This window comes from Hypanus sabinus, chromosome 8 (genome assembly GCF_030144855.1).
Source record: "Hypanus sabinus isolate sHypSab1 chromosome 8, sHypSab1.hap1, whole genome shotgun sequence".
Lineage (NCBI taxonomy): Eukaryota > Metazoa > Chordata > Chondrichthyes > Myliobatiformes > Dasyatidae > Hypanus > Hypanus sabinus.
This window is the reverse complement of record NC_082713.1, coordinates 51,546,230-51,568,358: the sequence shown is the minus strand read 5'-3', so window position 1 is coordinate 51,568,358 and position 22,129 is coordinate 51,546,230. Positions and strand designations below refer to the sequence as shown.

Genomic DNA, 22,129 nt, shown 5'->3' with positions numbered 1-22,129 from the left:
GTTATGAGATAATCGATATGTTGAATTAAAATGTTAACGCCGATCCCATTAAAAGTAACAACAGTCGATAATGTTTATGTTTTCGTTAGTTAAAAAGTTGCGGATAGTTTGCGTTGAAGTGTATTTAAAGCAGTCAATGGCGTAGGTAGATTCTGACTGTATGCTGCACTTTAATGTAATGTAGTTGTTGTAATTTTACCTTTTGCAAGTATTTACGATGTAATTGTAATATCAAGAAGGAAACAAATGCTGTACAAATCTTGTATTGTTTTATCAACAGTTTTCACCATACGTCAATGTGGAAGAGTGAACAGTAAACGGTTAATCTTACTGTGATCCTGTCGTTATTGACAAAGGTTTAACTCGGTGTTTAGCTCGTCGTTCCGTTACACCCGAGCGAGAACACTACAAGGAGCATTCTAGTTATTTCACCCTGGTCTTAAAGAGAAGTTTACTCACCTGACTGACTGCGGGTCCTGGTTTTCAACACCACTGGAATAAAGTCCTTGAAACTATTTTTACCTTTTTTCAGAGTAAAATCTATTAAAGTAAAAAAAGCAAATAATCTTTATATTTCATGCAATAATTAAATTTCTCTGCAAAGTTTCTACATTTAAGAACATTTATATAAAATGTAAAGCAAATATCCTTTTGTTCAAAAGCTAGAATTTGGACAAGTTTCTTCCAATGAGCAAATTAGACTAATGAATAAAATTCCAGAAAAAAAGCATAAGATTAAGAAGTAAAATTATTAATGGGAATTAAAGAACACAACATTAGATTCCACCTCAGACTTTCCTTTGCAATAGTACCTGTTTATTCTGCACATTCTCAGTTATACCGGTTTTATAACTGCATTTCTCATTATTTTGGATTTATCGAAAGCTGTATCATAAGCAAAATACATTTTTATGGTTGTGAGCTACTTTCACCTATCTCATCAAAGCCAGCTTACATCAAAGTTTAAAGTAAATTTATTATCAAAGCTACGATATATTATGAAATTCATTGTCTTGCAGGCACTCACAGTAGAATAGAGAAATACAAAAGAAACAATGAAAAACTACTCACAAAGGCTGGCAAGCAACCAATGGGCAAAAGAAGACAAACTATACAAATATAAAAACCCCAGAACAAGTGAAATGTCCTTTTCGTTTTGGTCTGGCAATAGTGAAGTTCTTTTTAGGTAGCAAATGGTAACTTACAGACTATTTCCAACTCTGTAAAATTTCTAAAAATTTACCTACTGCTTTCCTGAATGTGCTCTGACTGAACATCCACAAGTCTCTTGGGTACAGAATTTGTAAAGATTTGCTATCCACTGGGGGAAGTACATGTCTTGACAGCTTACATCTCATCTTGATGTGGTCTGCTTGTTTTATATCCCCCAGCCAGAGGCAGTATCAACTCCATACCTATTCTGCAAAACCACATAACAATTGTGTATGTTTCGAAGAGATTATATTTCATTCTTCCAAAGCCAGTCAACTTAGGACCAGCCTATTAATCTCCCTTAATATGACACACCCACCATGCCAGAAATCAATTTTATTAACTTATTTCCCCAATTGCCTAACAGGTCCTCCCCAGTTCATAAACACTTGACTTAAGTACAACCCATTTTTTCTGAGGGCCTGTTTGGGAGACTGGCAGCATGGTACTGCAGGCATTTACTGCTGCCTGGGGACTTGTATTGCAGCCACATTTCCAATGCAAACAGTTCACATTAACAGAATCCTGCCATTGACTGGGGATGATCTGAATATCCTCACCTGAGCAAGACAAGGTTGTAAGAAATATTCAGAATGGGGTTTCAACAGAACCTTATACAAGAGCAAAAAAATATTCTCTAATCTTGTAGTCAAATTTAATTCCAACAAAGGTCAATGTACCACTTACTTTCCCAATTGTTTGATGTGCCTATATATTAACATCCAGTGATTTATGGTGTATGAACCAAAGAGGATAACTTCCCTTGACTTTACTCACCCAAACACTGAACTGCTCGCACAACCTATGGATTCATTTGCAAGGACTCTTCATCTCATGTTCTCAATGTGTATTATTTATTTATTGCTGTTATTTTGTTTGTATTGTGTATTTGCACAGTTTGTTGTCTTTTACACATTGGTTGTGCCCGTCTTGTTTTGTGCAGTTTTTCCTTGACTCTGTTGTGTTTTTTTGCATTTACTGTGAATGCCCACAAGTAAATGAATCTCAGGGTAGTATATAGTGACATATATGTACTTTGATAATAAATTTACTTTGAATTTTGAGTTTTCGTAACACCATCTTCCAATCCTTCAACATTTAAAAAATACTCCACTTATCGACTTTTCTTCAGAAAATCCAAATAAAACACTACAATTATTTCTCATATTTCAATTATTTATTTCCTTATGGTCTGAAAGGAGCCATTCAGCCCATCAACTTGCTCTTTTCTATTCTACCAGCCACAACCTCAGAAGAGATTTGTCTAACATGATTTACCTTTCATAATCTATAAAAAATTGGTAATTAAAATACAAGTCACAATCACTAGTGATTTGTTATAGCGTACCTTTGGACACATTCTTGTGATAAGGAAACTCTCTAAACTTCAGCAGTGCAGGGAAATATTTATATTGCTTTATCATATAAGCCAAACATCAAACAACAGACAGCCCACTGCTGCCATGCAAAAAAATGTTTTCACAGGTATTATGGGTCTGGAGACTTCAAATATAAACTTGGTCACAGCAAATTCACAGTCTATTTATTCCAGCTAACATACTGGCATTAAGCACACACACAAAAAATCAAAGTGTCTTCTTCCACCCTTGCACCATGCTATAATGGCTCAGTCTGACAGGCTGTTGTCGCTTCTGGCTTATTTAGGGCCAGATTTACAGACCTTGCAGTGCCACATGTATACTAACCAATTAAAATAGACTGACTAGCTACACTGGGAGGCACTTGTTAGGCTTTCACAAAGGGAAAATCATTAGGTTAATTAATATAAAACTAAGTTTCATTTTTCGTTGCTGCTATCACTTTTATGTTCCAGAAAAATCTTCGGCTTGAATCATTCTATTGTCAATGTTTCATTCAAAAGTGCACACTAAGAGAAAGGCTTTCAAATAATAATATGTGCCTCTGTAACATTTATCACGTACTTACTAGATATTGCTTTCAAACATATGACACATCATGAAAATTTTTTTTTAAATTGCAACTTCCTCCATCATATTAGGATTACAGTGATGGAATGGATATGGTGAATTACCCGGCATTTACACAAAATATATGCTGAAATAATTTGCCACATACTGAAGTTATATGTTCTTTATGCCTTCGCCATGTTGTATTCTAACACTGCAAGATCCTTACAGTACTCTAGGAAAAAGTACATGCTCATCAATTAATTAATTTTTTTAAGGTAATACAGAGGTCCCAGTTAATTGGGACACATTGGGACCAGTACATTTTGGGCCAATTAAGCAGCTGCACCAATTAGCTGAAATTTCATGGAAATAGTTAAAAAGGTATTAAAAAAAAGACAAGCTACCATTTAATTGACTAACAAATTTAAATCTAAATGAAATACAGAACAAAATAAAGCACTATCAATACTACTACACAATAAAACTGTGTATTAGTTCTTAATAGTTATCGATGGAGGAATTCATCCATCATATGCTGGCACCTTTCGATTTATTACAAACAAAATCAGTGCACACACCCAGTATAGATAATGGACGACTTTTATATGGTGTTATCAATGATTGCATCCTCCAAATCTTTAGTTTCATTGCAACATTCAAGATGACTGTCGATACCTTCAATTTCTTCATAGTTCTGAATTTGAAGTAGTAAAATCGTTTCATTTTCACTCCCTACCATTTCTACCATCTCCAAGCTTTATGCTTGAAAGCACTGTGACAAAAGAGTTCCAAATTGTCTTCCTGCTTATTTCTTATCAATTGTCAGTGAAAAGAAACACTGCTTTTTGAAGACATGCACACGCAATTGACACTACTTTCAAACTGTTCGCTTTAAGCATGGTGTAGTACCTAATGGCCATACGACTTACATGTGACTGATGCTAGTTAGAAACTGTTTGGCAACAGTCTCCTGCCCAATTAATCAGCACAGTTTCCGAAATAAACAAAGGGAATCCTGGCTATTTTCGATTAGCTTTGTTCCTTTAAGAGTTGTCCCAAATAGGTACCACCATGATTAACCACTGGCCCAATTAAGTGGAATCCATGGTATTTGTATGATAATCCACCAGTGAAGGCCTATTGAAGAAATGTGGTTAACCACAACAAGAGCTCACACACAAAATGCTAAAGGAACTGAACAGGTCAAGCAGCATGTATGAGAGAAACAAACAGATAGCAGAGACCCTTCATCGGGACTAGAAAGAAAGTGGGAAGAAGCCAGAATAAGAAGGTGGGGCAGGCGAAGGAGTACAAGCTGGCAGATGACAGGTGAGACCAGGTCAGGTTGAAGGTGGGTGGGTGGGAAAGGGTGGGGAGAATGAAGTAAGCAGCAGACATGAGATAGGTGGGAGAGATAAAAGGGCTGAAAAAGGAATCTGATAGGAGAGGACAGTGGACCCTGGAATTAAGGGATGGAGGATGGGCATCAAAGGAAGGTGATAGGGGAACCAGAATGAGGAATGGGAAAAAAGGGGGGAGAGTGAAAATTAGGATGTTAGAGAAATCGATATTCATGCTATCATGAATATGAGGAATACGAGCAATTGCTCTTCCAACCTGAGTTTGCCCTCATCGTGGCAGTAAAGGAGGCCATAGACTGACATTTCCAAATGGGAATAAGAAGTCAAATTGAAATGGGTGGCCACCAGAAATCCTACTTTTTACGGCGGACAGAGCAAAGGTGTTCAATGAACCAGTCCTCCAATCTAGAGCAGGTTTCACTGATAGACAGACAGCTATACCAGAAGCACTGGATATGGTAGATGACCCCGAATGACTCGAGGTGAAGTGTCACTTCACCTGAAAGAACTGTTTGCAGCTCTGAATGGTGGTGACAGAGGAGGAGGGAGGTATAGGGGCAAGTGCAACACTTGTGCTGCTTTTGAATTACATCATGTCTTCCAAATTCTGTTCCATGGAACAAGAATGAATTGTCAAAGATGCTGATTTTGACAACATTTAATTCATCACTGGCCCCTCAATAAAGAGAAGCTACTTGATTTAACACAACATGTCAATAATTATTCAAATTCTATGGCCTTACCAGTGATGTCCATGTCCCAAAAAAAATAACGGACTACAATGCTGATGCTGAACCCATTCACAATTTAGTACAGTCCCAGATTTGCCCTTCCAGGCTTGAACAGTTATGAGTTACACAATTATATATCTCTCAATGGAGAATCTTTGGTTCCAGAATGACATTTAAGGAGCCTTCTAGGAGCAAAGAATAATTTCTCTATGTATACTGAGGAGTGAGATAAGCTGCAGCTGATGAAATTCTCTATCTTGTTCCTCTCAGCAACTGAACCACCAGATCTGACTGGCTGCCTTATCTTTCAAAGATTAAAACAAAAGGTCGTATTTAATTCCTTCTTTGCCATTGTGTGTAAAGTTGGTGGAGTTGCTCAGCCATCATGAGCAGTTGCATACCTTTTGAAGTTTCAAAGTACAGCAGAGTGAACTGAGATTTGAAGCCTCGTGGCCTGACCCAGTTCTATCATGCTCATATATTTCAATGTGAGTGCTGATAATTTTCTCACAAAATGAAAAATATGACCAAATTACAGTTACTGAAGCTCAAAACAAATATTGTAGAATTGATAGGTGTCATTCAATAAGCACCATACAGAGCAAAAAAAAACCGAAGTATGGTTGGCATTAAGATACGCTGGGTTGAATTTCATGAATTACATGATTCATACATTAAAGGCTATGCTCCTTACAGGGATAAGTATATGCACTTATAGTCAAATATTCCATGAAAATTAAGATCTCTATCCTGTTGAAAGCAAGGGGAGTAAGAACATAGGATATGAGAACTGGAGTGGGTCATATGACCCTTTGACTTTGCTCAGCCATCAAATAAGCTTAGGATGGTTCCAATCTTGACCTTTACTTTACTGTCTGATCCTGTAACCCTTCATTTCCCTCACATTCCTAAAATCTATTTTAACCTTGAATATATTTGTCACTCAACTTCCATAACTCTCTTAAATAAAGAACTCCAAAGATTCAACTGATTAAAGGAATAAACTCCTCTACGCTCCATCTCAAATTGGTACATTCATATTCTGAAACAAAAACACTTAGTTCCAGACTACCCTATGAGGAGAAATATCTTCATAGCACTTACCCTGGAAAGGCAATTCAGAATCAAGTACTTTCTTTTGACATCAATTCGCATCCTTCTAATCTCCAATAATTCTATGTAAAATCCTTTCATTCCAGTAATTAATCTAGTATAGCTTCCCTGAATTACTTCAATGGGCATACACTGCTCATTGAACAAATAGACACTGTCTCACCAAATCCTTGTGAGATTTCTTCAGTTTGCTCTCCAATAAAGACAACGCTTCCCATTTTTCCAATTAATTAATTGTTTTACCTGCACACCATCTTTCTATAATTAACGTATAAGCATATGGCTGTGAGGCCGAATAGAGAAGAGCAGTCTGCTCTGCTTCACAAGACATCTCAAGTATGGAGGGCTTGCTTGGCTGTGCCTCCATATCTGGAGCAGACTGACTGGGATATGAGGCTACCAAATTCAGATTCCGGGGTGGATTCAGGACGTTTTGTTCTGCTGAAACAACTTACAGCTGAAAGACACTGGTCACTAAAAGGATATATTTGCATTGGAAAGGGTGCAGAGAAGGTTCACCAAGCTGCAGCCTGGAATGGAGCATTTTCTATCACAAGGAGACACTGGAGAGCCTTGATGTGTTTTCCTTGGAACAGGAAAGGCTGCAGGGGAAATCTGATAGTAGTTTACAAAATTATGAGAATCATAGAATGGTGAGTAGGAAAACTTATCCCCATAGCTGAAGTATTTAAAACTAAAGGCTAGATGTTTAGGGTGAGGATTAAGTTGATCAGGTATTGTCACAACACTTATAAATCGTGAAGGCATAGAAAGCTATGGTCCAAGTGTTGTTAAACGGAATTAGTATAGTTGGGCACTTGAACGTCTGCATGGCTGTGATTGGCCAACGGGTCTATTCCTATGCAGTATGGCACAATGATTAGCTAGTAAGAACAAGGATTTTGGCTGCTCTGATTCCTAAATCTGACCTTTTAATGTCAACTGCAATGCCCTCATCACTGTCCTTTGAGATCACAGGTAAGAATAATTTAATTACTTTTTGATCTTCAGGAAATCTTCCAAGCATTTTCTATTTAGTATGTTTATTTTCTATAATGGCTATTCATTCCTAAGATAACAATCAAAGTTTATTTAAAATTTTGTTGTATTCTATGGGAGAATTTTGACCTCAAACACAGAAAAGAAACCTAGATACCAAAAAAGACTGCCTGAATAAAGTGTTACCCAATTCTTCTCAGTAACTGGCCAAAAGCACCCACCTCATTAGGTCCTTAGTGGATCCTTTTAGTGAACCCTGATGGCAGTTTAACTGAGGTTTGAATGGAAATGCTATTGTGGGCAACGTAAATAAAGGGAGGCCTCTCATGTTTGAACTAGAGCACTTTCTTATCCTAGGCTCACTGCAACGCACTAAGTAGCATACAAGCAGTGTTGCGTTACTTACCAGTTCGACCTTTATCTTGTACTGCTGTCCTGGAAGGGGATTCAGTCTTTGGTGTCTTCAGCCGTCTGCTTCTTCTTTCCCCATCATGTCCTTCTGATAAACAACCATCTTCGTCGTTTACGCTCTGGCTCACTTCGAGACTGCTTGACCGTCTTTTGCTTCCCTGCAATTTATATTCAACTGAAGTCATGAATACCTTTCACTTAAACTTTCGTTGCAAGTTTGTATCAAGCATATCAATGATTCCAACTCTTAACATAAACCAAATTAATTATTTGACAAATAAGAACATTTAAAACAGCTAATTCCTCTAATTCAGTTACTATCATATCTATGACCCCAGTTCTTGAAATGGATCATATGGTTGCTGAAACAGTGACTCTCAGTAGCAGAGTGAATTAGCCGAGAATCCTGCCACCTCTTCATCTGATTTCTCAACCTGTCTTTCATTTCACATAACGACAGTGAAAAATCATCTCAATCAAGGATTATATTTTCTCACATGGTTAGAAAAACTAAGAATGGTTTAAAAGAACAAGAATTAGAAATTTATTTCTCACCAAATTGGAGCACTAAGACCAAGTAGTACTTTGCCTTACTCTAGTTTAAAAGTTCTCAAAAGATCACAAATTTCAATATTTACACAAAAATACTTTCCATACTTGACAAGTGGTATAGCCTACAGAAGAAACAGAAACATCTCACTGCAACCAAAAGAAAACAGACTATTGTTTTGCAGGACGTGCTCATTGTTAAAGGTGCGGTTTGGGAACTGCCTTAAATAAAATGTAATTAGAGAGTTACAGCAAATCCATACCTGCTATCTACTCAATTCTTATACATTTTCAAAGCAGTTTTAAAATGTTTTATCTTTTTCTGCATTTCTCCTACCACCAGAATCTCTTAAGATAGTGCACTCTTTTTTTACCTACAACAAATCTAATCAACAGTCACTTCTGGTCCAAAACAGCACTTGGCCATTTAGGGCAAGAGCTGTAAGGATGAGTACCTCCCATATCACCAAAAGCAGGCAGCTTGCCAACAGCAAGGTGACAACCACAGCACGAGTGATCAACATAATGGTATAACTGTAGATGCTACATAGAAGGAAACCACTAGAGCTTAATTTAACAACTATGTAATAACCTTATTTTATTATTTTGTTAAAGTTGCTATAAAGAAGATGACATTTAGCTTTAAACATAAATAGGTATTTTTTAAACATTTTATAAAATATAATAATTTCACATGCAACAAAGGAATTCTGCAGAACAATGAGTGGCCATGCATTATCAGATTAATCCTTTACAAAATTGTAGGTCCTGAAATATAGGTACTAGGATATTTGCTTTCATAGCAATAAACAGTAAAGCCAATTGTCTATTTTGACTGTCACTCTGAACCAAGTGTTTTCAACCTTTATTATTAACCAAAGGGTCCGTGGAGAAAGTGTAGACAATTTACTCATAACAATGCAGGATTTTATTCAGTGGTTCTGTACAAGGAGACTTCCAATTGTTAAGGTAGATTCAGTCCTCATAATGGCTGGATGAGAGATTACTTGAAGCTTGAACTTTCTATTTCGTTCACAGAAACACCATAGTGTCTCATATGCCATTGCCATGGGAATGAGATCAATGGTCCACAAGTTACCATAATGGCTTCAATGCCCACACAAAGCTTCCTGAGCAACACAGGTCTAGCTCTTATACATCAATGTTCATTTTTAATTAGAACCTTGATGAGTCTGAGCCTCAACTTTAATTTCCCTCACATCATCTGACGTTCAGGTGTAAACATGAAATCACAATTCTGAAAAGGGAGGCCTTTATTGATCTATTCATCAAAACTGTAGTGAGTAACCATGAAATAAAAAGATTTGGTATCTACCTATTTTGCTTGGTATGGTATTTAAATTAACATTAACAAAAATATTGCTAATGTCATTTGCGAATTTGAATTTGGCTGTACGGATATTAAGCCAATTGACTACAAGACTCTAAATGTTACAATTAATTGAAATATGTTAGGTGCTTAATGGAAGGAACTATTTTCTTTAAGGGAATTGATCAGGTCTGAATTAGGAATAAACATAGGTCTAATGCAAACAGCCTAACTTACATTAAGTACCTACCACAGAGAAAATCATGATGGAATAAGTAACACTAAGGCAAATAAATTTTTCCATACATTCTTATTATCTTTGGATTTGTCATTGGATACTTGACATAGAGATTTCAGGTATGGTACCTCAGTATCATATCTTTCTGTCACTTCTAGTTGCTGGAGGAGAAGAGACTAACAGGGATTCTTTTTAATTAGCCATAGTCTATTAGCAGCAAATTTTAACAATTGCTCACTGTTAAATTTGAGGAAAGCAAAAAAAGAGCTTGCCAGGACAGATTCCAAGACACTGAAATGTGTAAACTAAGAGCTACAGACTCAGAAAATGATTAGTCAATAAGCTATTTTTTTTTTTATGGATGGCAGGAAACCTTCATACTTTTTTAGCACAAGGTATTTGATGATAAAGCATATTTGAGGTGATTTGATATATTTATATGCAAAAGGATATTAGAGAATATACGGAACGGAAGGGAATAGACTCAAAAAATGTATATCCTTAATAAACACCTCTTGAAGGAAATGGGAAAACTACATTGCAGTTTCCAACCACATGTTGAATAAAAAAAGATTTTCCTCATGTTTCCTCATTAATTCTCTTTCCACTTCATTTATATCTGTAACCTCCAATTCCAAATTGTTCCACTAAAGGGAACAACATCTCGCAACCAACTTTGTTTAGATCTCTCATCATACTTCTATCAAATCTCCTGTCAGTTTTCTTTTTCTCTAAGGACCAGTGTCTCTAATCTATCCTTGTACCCCTCATCACAGTATCAATCTTGATAATTCTTTTCTAGACAGTCTTTAAAACTTTCACTCTTCCTATAATATGGTGACCAGAATTGAACACAATATTCCACTGAAGTTATACAAGTGTTTATTAACGTGTGTACAAATATAGTATATTTAATTACTTTCACATCCGGTCCTACCTTATTCCATGATTTGTACAAATATAGCCTTGGTATTTCTTTCCACAAACCTTTCAGAAAAGAAACATTAATTCTAATTCTATATTATCTCTGCTCATTCTTCCTATTAAAATGTCCCACCAATCATTTCTTGGCATTAAGCTTCATCTGCCATGTATCTGACAATTCAACAACCTGTTCATAACCTGCTGCAATTATTTACTATCCTCTTTGTGGTTTGTTATTGACAAACTGATATATTTAATATTATTTACCCTTAATAAATCTGTGCTGGTTTGATTTAATTAATCCATTTTCCTCTATTAATCCTGTCTTGAGATCCATGTTTCTAAAAGCTTTTTCACAACTGAGGTTAAAATGACTAGCTTATTTCAGGCAAGTTTATCCTTATCCCCCCCCCCCCTTTCTTGAATAAGAGAACAGCATTTCTAATATGATGTCCCCTAGAACCCCCATATCCAAGGTTCACTGGAAAATTATGGTTAATGCCACTATAATTTTTCATCCCATACGTCCCTCAAAATCTAGGATGTACCTCATCTGGTGCTAGTGATTATCTGTATTTAATTCACTATTTTTTAATATCTCTATGAAATCAATTTTTAATATATACAGCATTTCAACTTTCTTCTCTTTTACTTTGCAAGTAACTTTTTTCCTGTTAAATATAAATCTAAAATATTCATTTGGAACCATAAGAGTGTAATTTCCCTTTTGTTCTTAATGGGCCCCACTCCTTCAGATACAACCATTTTCCTATTTATGCCCTTAGGATAAGTTTGAATTCCCAGTTATATACTCTTTTTCCATCTATTTTTAATTTTCACTTTCCTTCAGATTCTTCTGTAATCAGCAATGCTGTGGCAGCATGACGGAGATAGCTTGAAGTAAAGTTAAGTCTAACCCTATTTTAGTTTCTTGCCAGAGATGATTGTTGCTTTGTTATCTGACAGAAAGATTTTAGGTTTATTACATAAAGGGTAAAGGCTTCTTTCTTTCTTTAAGGATTGCAAATAGAACTGGATCCTACATGATAACTGGCAAACATCCCCATTCAATCATATGGGTCAGATCACTGGTCCAGATGGCATAACTGGCAGAGTAAAAGAAAATCTGTGCAGATCATCTGGCTGGAGTATTTACTGACTTACTTGCCCTCTCTCTTCTGCAGTCTGAGTCCCACCTGTTTCAAAAAAGGCATCCATTGTACCAATGCCCAAGAAGAGCATGCTAGTCTTCTGTTACTATCTATTAAAATTCACGTCAACCGTACTGAAGTGCGCTGAGAGGTAAATTATGTCATGAACCAACTCCTGCCTCAAAGACAACTTGGATCTGCTACAAAAATAAATCTTGTTGTTATTCCTCTCTATGCTTTGTAGCACATCAGCGGCAGTCCTGCAGATTCTTTAGCACTTTGTCTGTTATATACAAGGCCAAGCTGCTAGCTCGATCCTCTTTAATTTGCATGCTGCCACAACAGGTTAACAGCAGATGTAATTTCTCTGAGTCTTCACTTTGGTCTGGACCATCTGAATAGTAACTCATACATCAGGCTGCTGTTCATCAGCTCTTATCCAAGCTCATCTTCAAGACATGTGTTTCTGTATCTCCCTCTGCAAATGGATACTCATCTTCCTTGTTGACAGACCTCAGTCAGTGAGGATTGGTAACAACATCTCCACTGATCATTATCACAGGTACACCTCAAGGCTTTGTGCTCTACACTCTATACACTCAAGTATGTGGCTAAGCACAGCTCCGTTTCCATTTTCAAATTTGCCAACAACACTGCTGTTATTGGACAAACCACAGCTGATGATGACAGGTGGTGCTACAACAACCTCTCACTCAACATCAGCAACATTAAGGAACGGATTATTGACTCCAAAAAGGGGAAGGAGGGCAAACATGACAGTTTATCTCAGGGCTCAGGGGTGGAGAGAATAATCAATTTTAAATTTCCTGGGCCAGAACATATTGCATGACTGCTCCTAGGCCCAGCACATAGATACAATTATAAGTTAAGCACACTAGCGTCTTTACTTTCTTAGGAAGTTAAGGAGGCTCCAATTGTTACTCAAACACTCCTAACAAACTCTGCCCACGTACTGCTGTAAGTATCCTGATAGGTTGCATCATGATCTGCTACAGCAATTTGAATGCACGTTAGAAGGTACAGAGAGTTGTGGACTCTTCCCAATCTATCACAAGCACATCCTTCCCATCACTGGTAATATTTTCAGAAGGCATTGCCACAAGAAGGCAGCATCTATGATCACAGATTCACATCATCCAGACCATGCTATCTTATCAGCTACCATCAGCAGCAGGTATACCACTAAGTTCAAGAATAGCTGCTTTCCTTCAATCATTCAGTTCTTGAACCATCTGTCAAAACCCTAAACATTACAATTTAACAACACTATGACCATGCTGTTATTTTTTATTTTTTTTTTTGTAAAAATCATGTATAATTTATGTTTTACTGTGAATGCTGCTTATATGACTATGTCTGCAATGTTGCTAGTAATTTTTCATTGCACCTGTTCATACATGTACTTGTGCATACAACAATAAACTTAACAGTGTGCAGTGCGCAGAAGAAGCTGAATCTCAGACAATACTCAGAGAAACCCAGATAGAAATTAACTTCCAGTAATTGAGTTGACTGCCAAAAATCACATTCCCAAAGAAGTACCATAACCTGTGGATAGTTTTTCCCTTAACTTCTGTTTTGTAAGATTCCCCAATGTCCACAATCACTCTCACCTTGCTTCATTGTCCAAATCTGGACCAATATTACAATGAGGTCAAGAGCCAATATACCTGATGAAACCCAAAATGACCATTAGTGAGTTGGCTATTAGTAAGTGAATGTCATATTACTGAGTGAATATTGCTGGAATAGAACTGTTTATGACCGAGACAAACTGACTGGGGAATAAGGAACAAGATAGGATTTTACTAGCTTTTTATGACCTGGATACATATGGATCATCCTATGCATCATCAGGTGGCTACTATTGTTATAATTGTAGTGGAACAGCTTGGCTAGAGGCACAGCCAGTTCAGTCTTATGTTATCTAATCCCATAGCATGTGCTATATGCAATGCTCTCATCTAATATGTAATATCAAGTAAAGTGAATCAAATTGGGTGCACTCTAGCTTCTTTGAAAATTATAACCTCAAATGGATGCCTGGATGGATTATCCATTATGTACCTCTCGCTAAGATAGCTGGAAGTGCTTCTGTTCGATTCTTGGCACTCACACATTGCCTTCACCATGGCTGACAATGAGGTTTGCCCTGAAGCTTCACCCTCTAAGTTGTCATTTGAATGTCCACTTCTATTCAAGACACATGTAGGACTACCAAATTATGCTTCCTATGATCCAACTTATGTTCTGATCCATTGGTCTTAGGGTCATAGCTGCCTATTACATGATGCTTTTGTTATTTAACTCTTCTAATCCTGTACTCCTCTGGTGCACAGAGGAGCACCTGTACTGGTGATGAGTGCATCACCACTCATGCATTTCTGTAATCCTCACTGGTTCAGGGTTGAACTTCAGCTTTACAAAATATGAGTTCAGGACATGAAATTGTGGATTATGAAGAAATACCATTCTGCTCCTATTTATGACATCCAGGAAGTGCAATGGGCCCAGTTTTGAAATGCACAAACTATTCAGAATTTATCTCACAATGCTCAAAGGTAGTGGGACAAAGACTATCCTTAGGTTAACAATGGAACATTGTCTCTTGAAAGATTGTTATTCTTTCCAGTTATATCACGATGTTAGCAACCTTATTGAAGACAAGTTTCAATTCTGCTGTTAACACAGTAAACACCTGCGACAAATCCTGTCTGTTAGTTATGTCAGTAGTTGTCAGAATAGATTCTATAATCTCGCTACTTTTAGGGCTTATTCTAATTGTTGAAGGAGTGCTGATTAGTCATTTTAAGTAGTACCCATCAATTAGATGAAAGAGGATGATAATGATGGCAGTCAGCCAGGAGTTTATTTGCCCATGGTTAAGTTGATGCCTATGTATTGAGATTTGAAGTCATCCAGAATTCATCTACAGCAGGGGTCCCAGATGTTTTTTTGCCATGGACCAATACCATTAAGCAAGGGGTCCGTGGACTCTAGGCTAGAACCCCTGAGGACACACGTCCTTACATTTCCCACTTTCTAATACTGCACCTCAATCTCTGGTGATATGTCCTGCTGGTGGAAAAGTCAGGGATTTTGATTGAAAAGTATGACAAATTGGCTAAAATATATGATTCTGTGAATAGGAACATGTCGCTTACTTACTTTGTTAAATGCCTCTGCAAACTCATTCACCATTCTTCATATGATTATAGGGAGATTTTTACAAAGTCCATACAAGTTACTCAGTCTACTGTTTCAATGAATCCAGATTATTTAGTTACTCAAATTTAAATTCTCAGCACCTATGTTAGTCTTTAGATATCATCACTGAATCACCAGTCCAGCAGTCTTAATTACTTGTCCAGTAAACTTAACCACATTGTTCAATATTACTGTTGAAAAATTATCTACATTGTTTTTTGTTCAGATGTCCGTATCAAGGATTCTTACTACAGGTAAAACAGTTTCATTTTATTAGACAAAAAATGTCCAATAAAATATCAGACACCATACTACTATTATATGCATTTCTTATCATCATCATCAGGTGTCATGCCCAGTTTGAGCTTTAACTGCCATGGCCCACACACTCCTGTTTCCGGTCAAGTGGATCAATTCATTGGTACTCATTTCCAGTTCTCTGGGTGCAGTCTCCATCATCATTTGTCTTTGCCTTCCTCTTACTTTCTTCCCTTCAATCTTTCCCATAATTACCGTGCATTCTAACTCCTCTTTCCTAATCACATGTCTATTGAAGTTACGTTGCCTTTTCACGATCTCATACATTATTTCTCTTTTTGTGCTTGCTCTGTTCAAGCTCTGTTCGTTAGATATTCATTTTGTCCATGATATTCTTTGCATCCTCCTCAAAAACCACATCTCTGCTGCTTCAATTCGTTTTCTCGTGTTACTAGATACTGTATTGTCCAACATTCTGAGCCATATATCATAACTGGATAAATGTAACATTTCAGTACCCTGAGGCAGGTTGTCATGCCTAGTTTAGTGTTGGTCAGTATACTCTTCATTCTCATAAAGTTATCTTTTGCCATCCCTATTCTTCTTTTGATGTCCATGTCGCACCTGCCATCTGATGTCACCAAGCTTCCTAAGTAGCAAATGTTCTGTACTGTACTTGTTTTATGTCTTCCCCATTTATTCTCAGCCTGCAGATAGAGTTCTCCTTCTTTTTGGATACCACCATACATTCTGTCTTTTTGCAATTGATAGATAGACCCATTTTTGCATTTTCTTCAACAACTATATCAATTAAGTTTTGTAGTTCTTTTAATAGTCTTATATAGCTTACTAAATTAATGACAGATCTTGAGCAATTGTGTACTTGAAGCCTTGAAAATAAATCATTTCAAGAAGGATCTTTAAAAACCAGTAGACAGTGAAGTCTGCCTTGTGTGGATTAAAACAATTGCATAAGCAACCCCTTTATTTCAAAAATTCAAAGCACATTTATTATCAAAGAATGCATAAATTATACACCTTGAGATTTGTCTGCTTACAGGCAGCCACAAAGTAAGAAACCCAAATAACCCAACTGAAAAAAAGACTAAAAAAACCACTGCGCAGAGAAAGAGAGAGAGAAAAAAACACCTATCATGCAAACAATAGAAGCAAGCAACAGCATTCTGAACCAGATTGCCCCCAGAGTATCTGGAGTAGGACCAACCCTCAGTCCCAATTCATCACATCAGAGGATTAAAAACACATAGTAGCCAGGTCATTTCACTGCCTTGACGCCGCGGAAAAAGGAATAAACATTTGCAGAAGAGCAAGTAAAATCAGCTTGATCCTCGCCTCCGTTCCCAACACTCAGGCTTCCAGTCTATCTGTGCCAGTGTTTAAATTGCCCAAGCACCAGGTAAAGCTTTGCTCTAGGATCCTGACTCCGGCACCATGGTACACTTGAGCCGCCCAGCCCAAAGCAATTCACAATCTCACTAAATCGGCTTGGCACTTGTAAAGTTCCAACCTTACACCCAGGATGGGTGGACGGGCATTGAAACTCTTCCACATGGACTCCTCACCAAATCACTCACTCCATCTCCGGCAGCAATACCAACTCCGCCTGCGCCCTGACTCAAACACGTTGCGCCTCGCAATTCCCCAGCACGAATAATTCTCCCGAACTAGCCTCGCTTATACCTGCCTCCTGTCTGTGATGATAGTTCACCACAGTTTGCTTCAGAAAAGATACTATAAGTAATAATTTTAGTTGAATCTCCTGCCTTTCAAACCGGCAGTAAGCTGTTGCACATCTTCGGTAGCACCATCTTAAACTGGAAGAAGTTATTTGTTAATTATGTAAACAGTTCTATGACAAACTTGCTCAAAAACAGAGAAAAAAGTCACAAATGTAGCAGTTTTTTCCTTTGTAAATGCAAATGAGTATGCTATTGACAAATAGCTGATCTTCTACTTTAACTTTGCATTTCTATACTTTGCATAAGTTCTCAGTGGAAAGATGCAAGCTCACATCACATATGACATTAATTATTTAAAGCAACAATTTTCTTTTGCACGTCCCATGCCCCAATGGGTAAATTCAGTCATTACAAAATGGAAACTACAAGATCAGGACATGATTTCCAATGAATGTTAAGCCAAACATTGGGAGCACACCATATGGAGTAAACTCCTTCTGGCAGGCTCCCAGATACAATCACTTGAGGTGAAACAGGCCCTCAGTTGTTTGATGAGGCCTGTGCTGATAGGGACTTTTCCATCCACATACCCAGACATGTCCTAAACATCCCTGATGATCAGAAAGTCACAACCTCAAGCGTGCCAGCCAAACATGAAGTTCAGCTATATTTGGAATTGTGAAAGCTTCCATTATGATGGAAACCATGAGCCCGTTTATCACTGAGTTCCTAGGTTACTGAAGCAATCTTTAATGCAAGTCATATGGGTCACTGAATTAAAAGACCCCACCCTCCTTCAGTTTGCAGAATCTCCCTTAGACAGAAACCACTGTCCCTCCTCGGATCTTACCAAGATAAGAGAATCCCAACTGTTCCTAGACTTCTACTGAGACCAAGACCCACCAGCATTCAGCAGATCATACAAGACCTAAGACATAAGAGCATAACTAGGCCATTCAGTCCATTGAGTCTGATATTCTGATTCATTCAGGTACTTCTAAATTGTAGAATCCTATCAACTGATACACAGGCCAGGACATTCTACCAAGATCTTCAGCTCTATGGAGAGCTCAGTACTCTAGTGGAAGTCCTGGTAAACTGAGGCTTGTGGAATATAAGCATACAGACATCTATATTCAATTTCCTACCTCCCAATATGAAAAGAATTTGGCAGTAGTAACTACTGTAACTGACAGCAACATGTCAGTTGATCTTGCCCATAAAATTTCCAAGTTGGAAGAACCATATGATCTTGCAAATTCTCCAGCTGCACATTAACAGTTATTATAGTGAGTAGGAATGAAATAGAATAATCAATTACCAATATATTTAAGTGTACAGACAACATAGAAAATTCTACCACCTCATCTTGATTATAACCACATTTTATAAAGTAAATTTGACCATCCTCAACATGATAATGAAATTACTATAAAATTATCATCAAGGCTTATTTATCTCCTAATACACACTGTAGTTATCTTACCACCTGACCTTCACTAACAACTAGCATTCTTTTATAACCATGTGTTATGTATGATATAGAACACTTACTTCATCATCTTAAATCGCTGTTATCACAATCACCATACCTCAGCTTTCCATTGTTCACCTCAGAATACTCTCTCACACAAACATACCCAATGCACACACACCTTATTCAATGAACTCAATATGGAAGTTCCATACAACTATAATCATGTTTACCCAATTCCCAATGATAACATAGGATCATATATTGTACTACTGTAGCATTCACTTTTAAAAGACAGAATAAATAGATAAAAGATTTTAAACATAGTTCATCTTTGGATTTATAGCCATGATTTGCTGAACACTAATTTTGTTGGTTGTTTTGTTGATTTTAAAGTCCCAAATCATTCTACACATCTGAAAATAACTTGCTATCCAATAAGCAGATACAATTAGATATTACAAACATACATTGCAAAAATATTGTTTTAAGAGCTGATTTTTTTTAATCACTTGAAGTGTATTTTTATGCATCACTAATCATAAAAATTCTTCTGGGAAAACAGAGCTAGATCACAGTTTTGATTGACATTACTTATTGAACATTATAGTACTTAACTGTAAAGGATCCTAACTGTAAAGGAAAAATGTTAAAATTTATAATTTACCTGAATGGTCTGCTCTTCTCGATTTAACCTGTTGGAACTCACAATATCTTCCTTCTTAGTGCATTTGAACTTCTCTCCCACACAGTTAGATGTGTTTGCATTGCACCTAGCTGAAATAGGTCCTTTGCATTTAGAAACTGGATTCATCACTGAACCATCCTTTTCTTTGGTAACAGTACGTTTGACTGGTCCAGCAGTACAAAGTTCTTTTTCATTACACATACCTTTAGTCATTGATAGATCTGTATCTGTAGGTAACATGGAGGATGTTGTACTTCCACTTGCTAACTCCTGTATGGCCACTACCTCTAAATTCCTGTTACTTTGCAATTCTGCAACAGGAAGATCTTTATGATTATGGCTCTGATTAACGAAAGGCTGTTTGCTTAATGGCAAAGAAGTAATTAATCCTTGGATTTCTAGTTCTTTATTATGAACTTTTTCATCATCACCCACACGACCTGTTGAAGTCTTACAACTTTCATTGGCAACTCCTTTATTAATTTTACCCATTTTGTCCATCTTGACTGTGGAAACTGAATTCTGTTGATCTTTCTGACTATTTTTATTTTGGTTTTCAAAAGATAAATGGCTTAAGTCAACTATATTTGCACAATTGGGGGCTGGCTGGTTCAAATCTTTGGAAGGAATTCCTTCCTTACTTATTGCATTTGGGCTGAATGATTTAGGGCATTCCTTTTTATTTTCAACTGCAAACAGCTCTAAAGCTGTGTTCTGAACAATTGACTCCAAGTTGGACAATGGTGACCCCATTGTCTGTAGCTGGTCTTCCTTCATCTTCTCTGCATGAATTTTAGGAGGGGTCCACACAGCCCCTAAATGATGTGGGCTTTGAAACAAAGTATATTCTCCTCTGGAAGATGACACACCATAAGGAATTCCTTGAGTTAGTGACAGTTGTGGTGCAGAACAGCTGCCATTTGATAATAATGGTGAATGATGAAACAAAGTTTTATCCCTACCAAATGATAGGCGGTTAATGGGAATGCTGCTTCCAATGAGGAATGGAGAAGGAAATGATGCTATTTCACTAGAGGAAGATACAAAAGAGTTGTGTGAATTATTATTATTTTCCTTTACAACGTGATTTTCATGCACATCATTTTTGGGCTCCCCATTTTTGTTGCCATTGGGAAGTGCCAACTGGCTGTCTCCTTGGTAAACAATAGAAATTGGTTCTTGCTTAGCAGCACTTTTAGGATCTCCATTAACAATCTGTAACATGGATGCAGGTATAGCATTAGCCACGCCGACAAAAGTCCGTGGATTTCGGTTCACCGAACTACTGGAACTTTTCACCCATGACACAGTTGGATTCGATGGCTGAAATGTTAAAGGAGCAACTGGTTTCTTTTGCAGAGTAGCCCCATTTCTTATAGAATCAGGAAAAACCATAAGCGAGGGTGTCAGTCCAGTGCTTCCTTTAATACTGCTGGTATTGTAGCCACTTTGAGGTATTCGTGGGGAAATGCCATCACCTTTAGAGTGCAATAGAGAAAATGACCTATCCCCTTTAACAGGAGTTAACACCGGCATTGGTGGTGTTTTCCTCAGCTCAGGTAATGAATTCTGCTTAACCCCTATACCATAACAGCTTGATTTTGCTGACAAATCAAGAGGCAGATCATGGGATCCCTCTGGATATATCTGCTTCTCAAGTTGAGGTGGAGATCTGAATACCATGAATGGAGGTTGTGAGCTTTCTGAGAGCTCAAGTGAAGGTTGATGAGTGGGGCTGCAGGCAGCAATTTTGGGTAACTGATTGTTTGAATTCTTCCTTGATGAAGGCAATTCATTGCCCAGGTTGAAAAAAATGTGGGAAGATGGTGATGATGTGTGAGATGGAGAAATTAAAAACTGTCGCTTCTGAGGTGGTTCCAAATGGGCTTTTGTTTTCACAAGAAGGGGCTGAGAACGATCAGCAGGATGTTTGGCTTTAGGATCTGAAGTCAAGGGCCTGCTGAAAGTCAAGGGATGAGAATATGAATGCCGAATGGGTGCTAGATTCGGGCTACCAGCTTTACTTTGCGAAAATGATGCTACAGTCTGCACCCCTGTAACACCTAAAGTTGTTGAAAGGGAAAGTGCAACATGAGGATGGCTTAAGCTTGCTGCTGGTAAGTACATCAAATGTGGACCCTGATTAAACACTGGTGAAAAATAAGGTTGACCCACTTTATGTAAATTCTGAGATGCTGATAAGCAAGGTTTGTATAAGTTTAATGAACCCAGTGCATTAAAAGGGTGGTGACTCCCTGATGTAGCACTGTCTAATTGTGGATCATTCCAGGGAACCCCTTTATATGAAGCTTCACTCCCGGGAGTCAATTTTTCTTTTACAGTCTTTCCTGGTTCCCCAGCATTATCCTGAGTGCAAGTGGTTTTTGACTGAGGTTGTTGTGCTTTCCGATTCATACCCACAATCTCCAAATTTTTCATTTTGTTATCTCCATTTTCTGGCATTTCCCCATGTACCAATTTATTTTCCGCATTGGCAATTCTGTCAGTCTTTAATTGGGCATCTGAAGTGGTCATGAGGGCGACCTCCTCTTCCTTTGGAACAGATCTTTCAGAGTCATTATCCTTGCAATTTTGAAGTCCCTCCTGCAACAAGTTACTTTCATGCCCCTCGACTTGTTGGACACCATTGCTCATTCGTTCAGTCACCACCTAAAAGATATGGTAATCAACAGAAATTTAAATAAGACTATTTTTGTCATTAAAACTAGCACTACCTTATATTACTACTGGGTTTTTTAAATTAATACTTTAATTCACCATTTAATTAAGAATGAGTTTGAAGTCTGATAGGTAAAAAAGCCTCATTGAGA

At 37.5% G+C, this 22,129-nt stretch overlaps 1 protein-coding gene across 4 annotated transcripts in view; it reads right to left on the bottom strand.

Moving 5' to 3' along the window:
* Positions 1–22,129, bottom strand: part of bcorl1 (BCL6 corepressor-like 1) — a 212,139-nt gene that overhangs the window by 57,827 nt on the left and 132,183 nt on the right. For all 4 annotated transcript variants that reach the window (XM_059977160.1, XM_059977163.1, XM_059977161.1 and 1 more), the window contains 3 exons: positions 19,278–21,968; positions 7,754–7,916; positions 460–540 (listed from right to left, as the gene is read on the bottom strand). In XM_059977160.1, the coding sequence (XP_059833143.1) occupies positions 460–540; positions 7,754–7,916; positions 19,278–21,968 (2,935 nt within the window). The remainder of the gene's footprint in view (positions 1–459; positions 541–7,753; positions 7,917–19,277; positions 21,969–22,129) is intronic.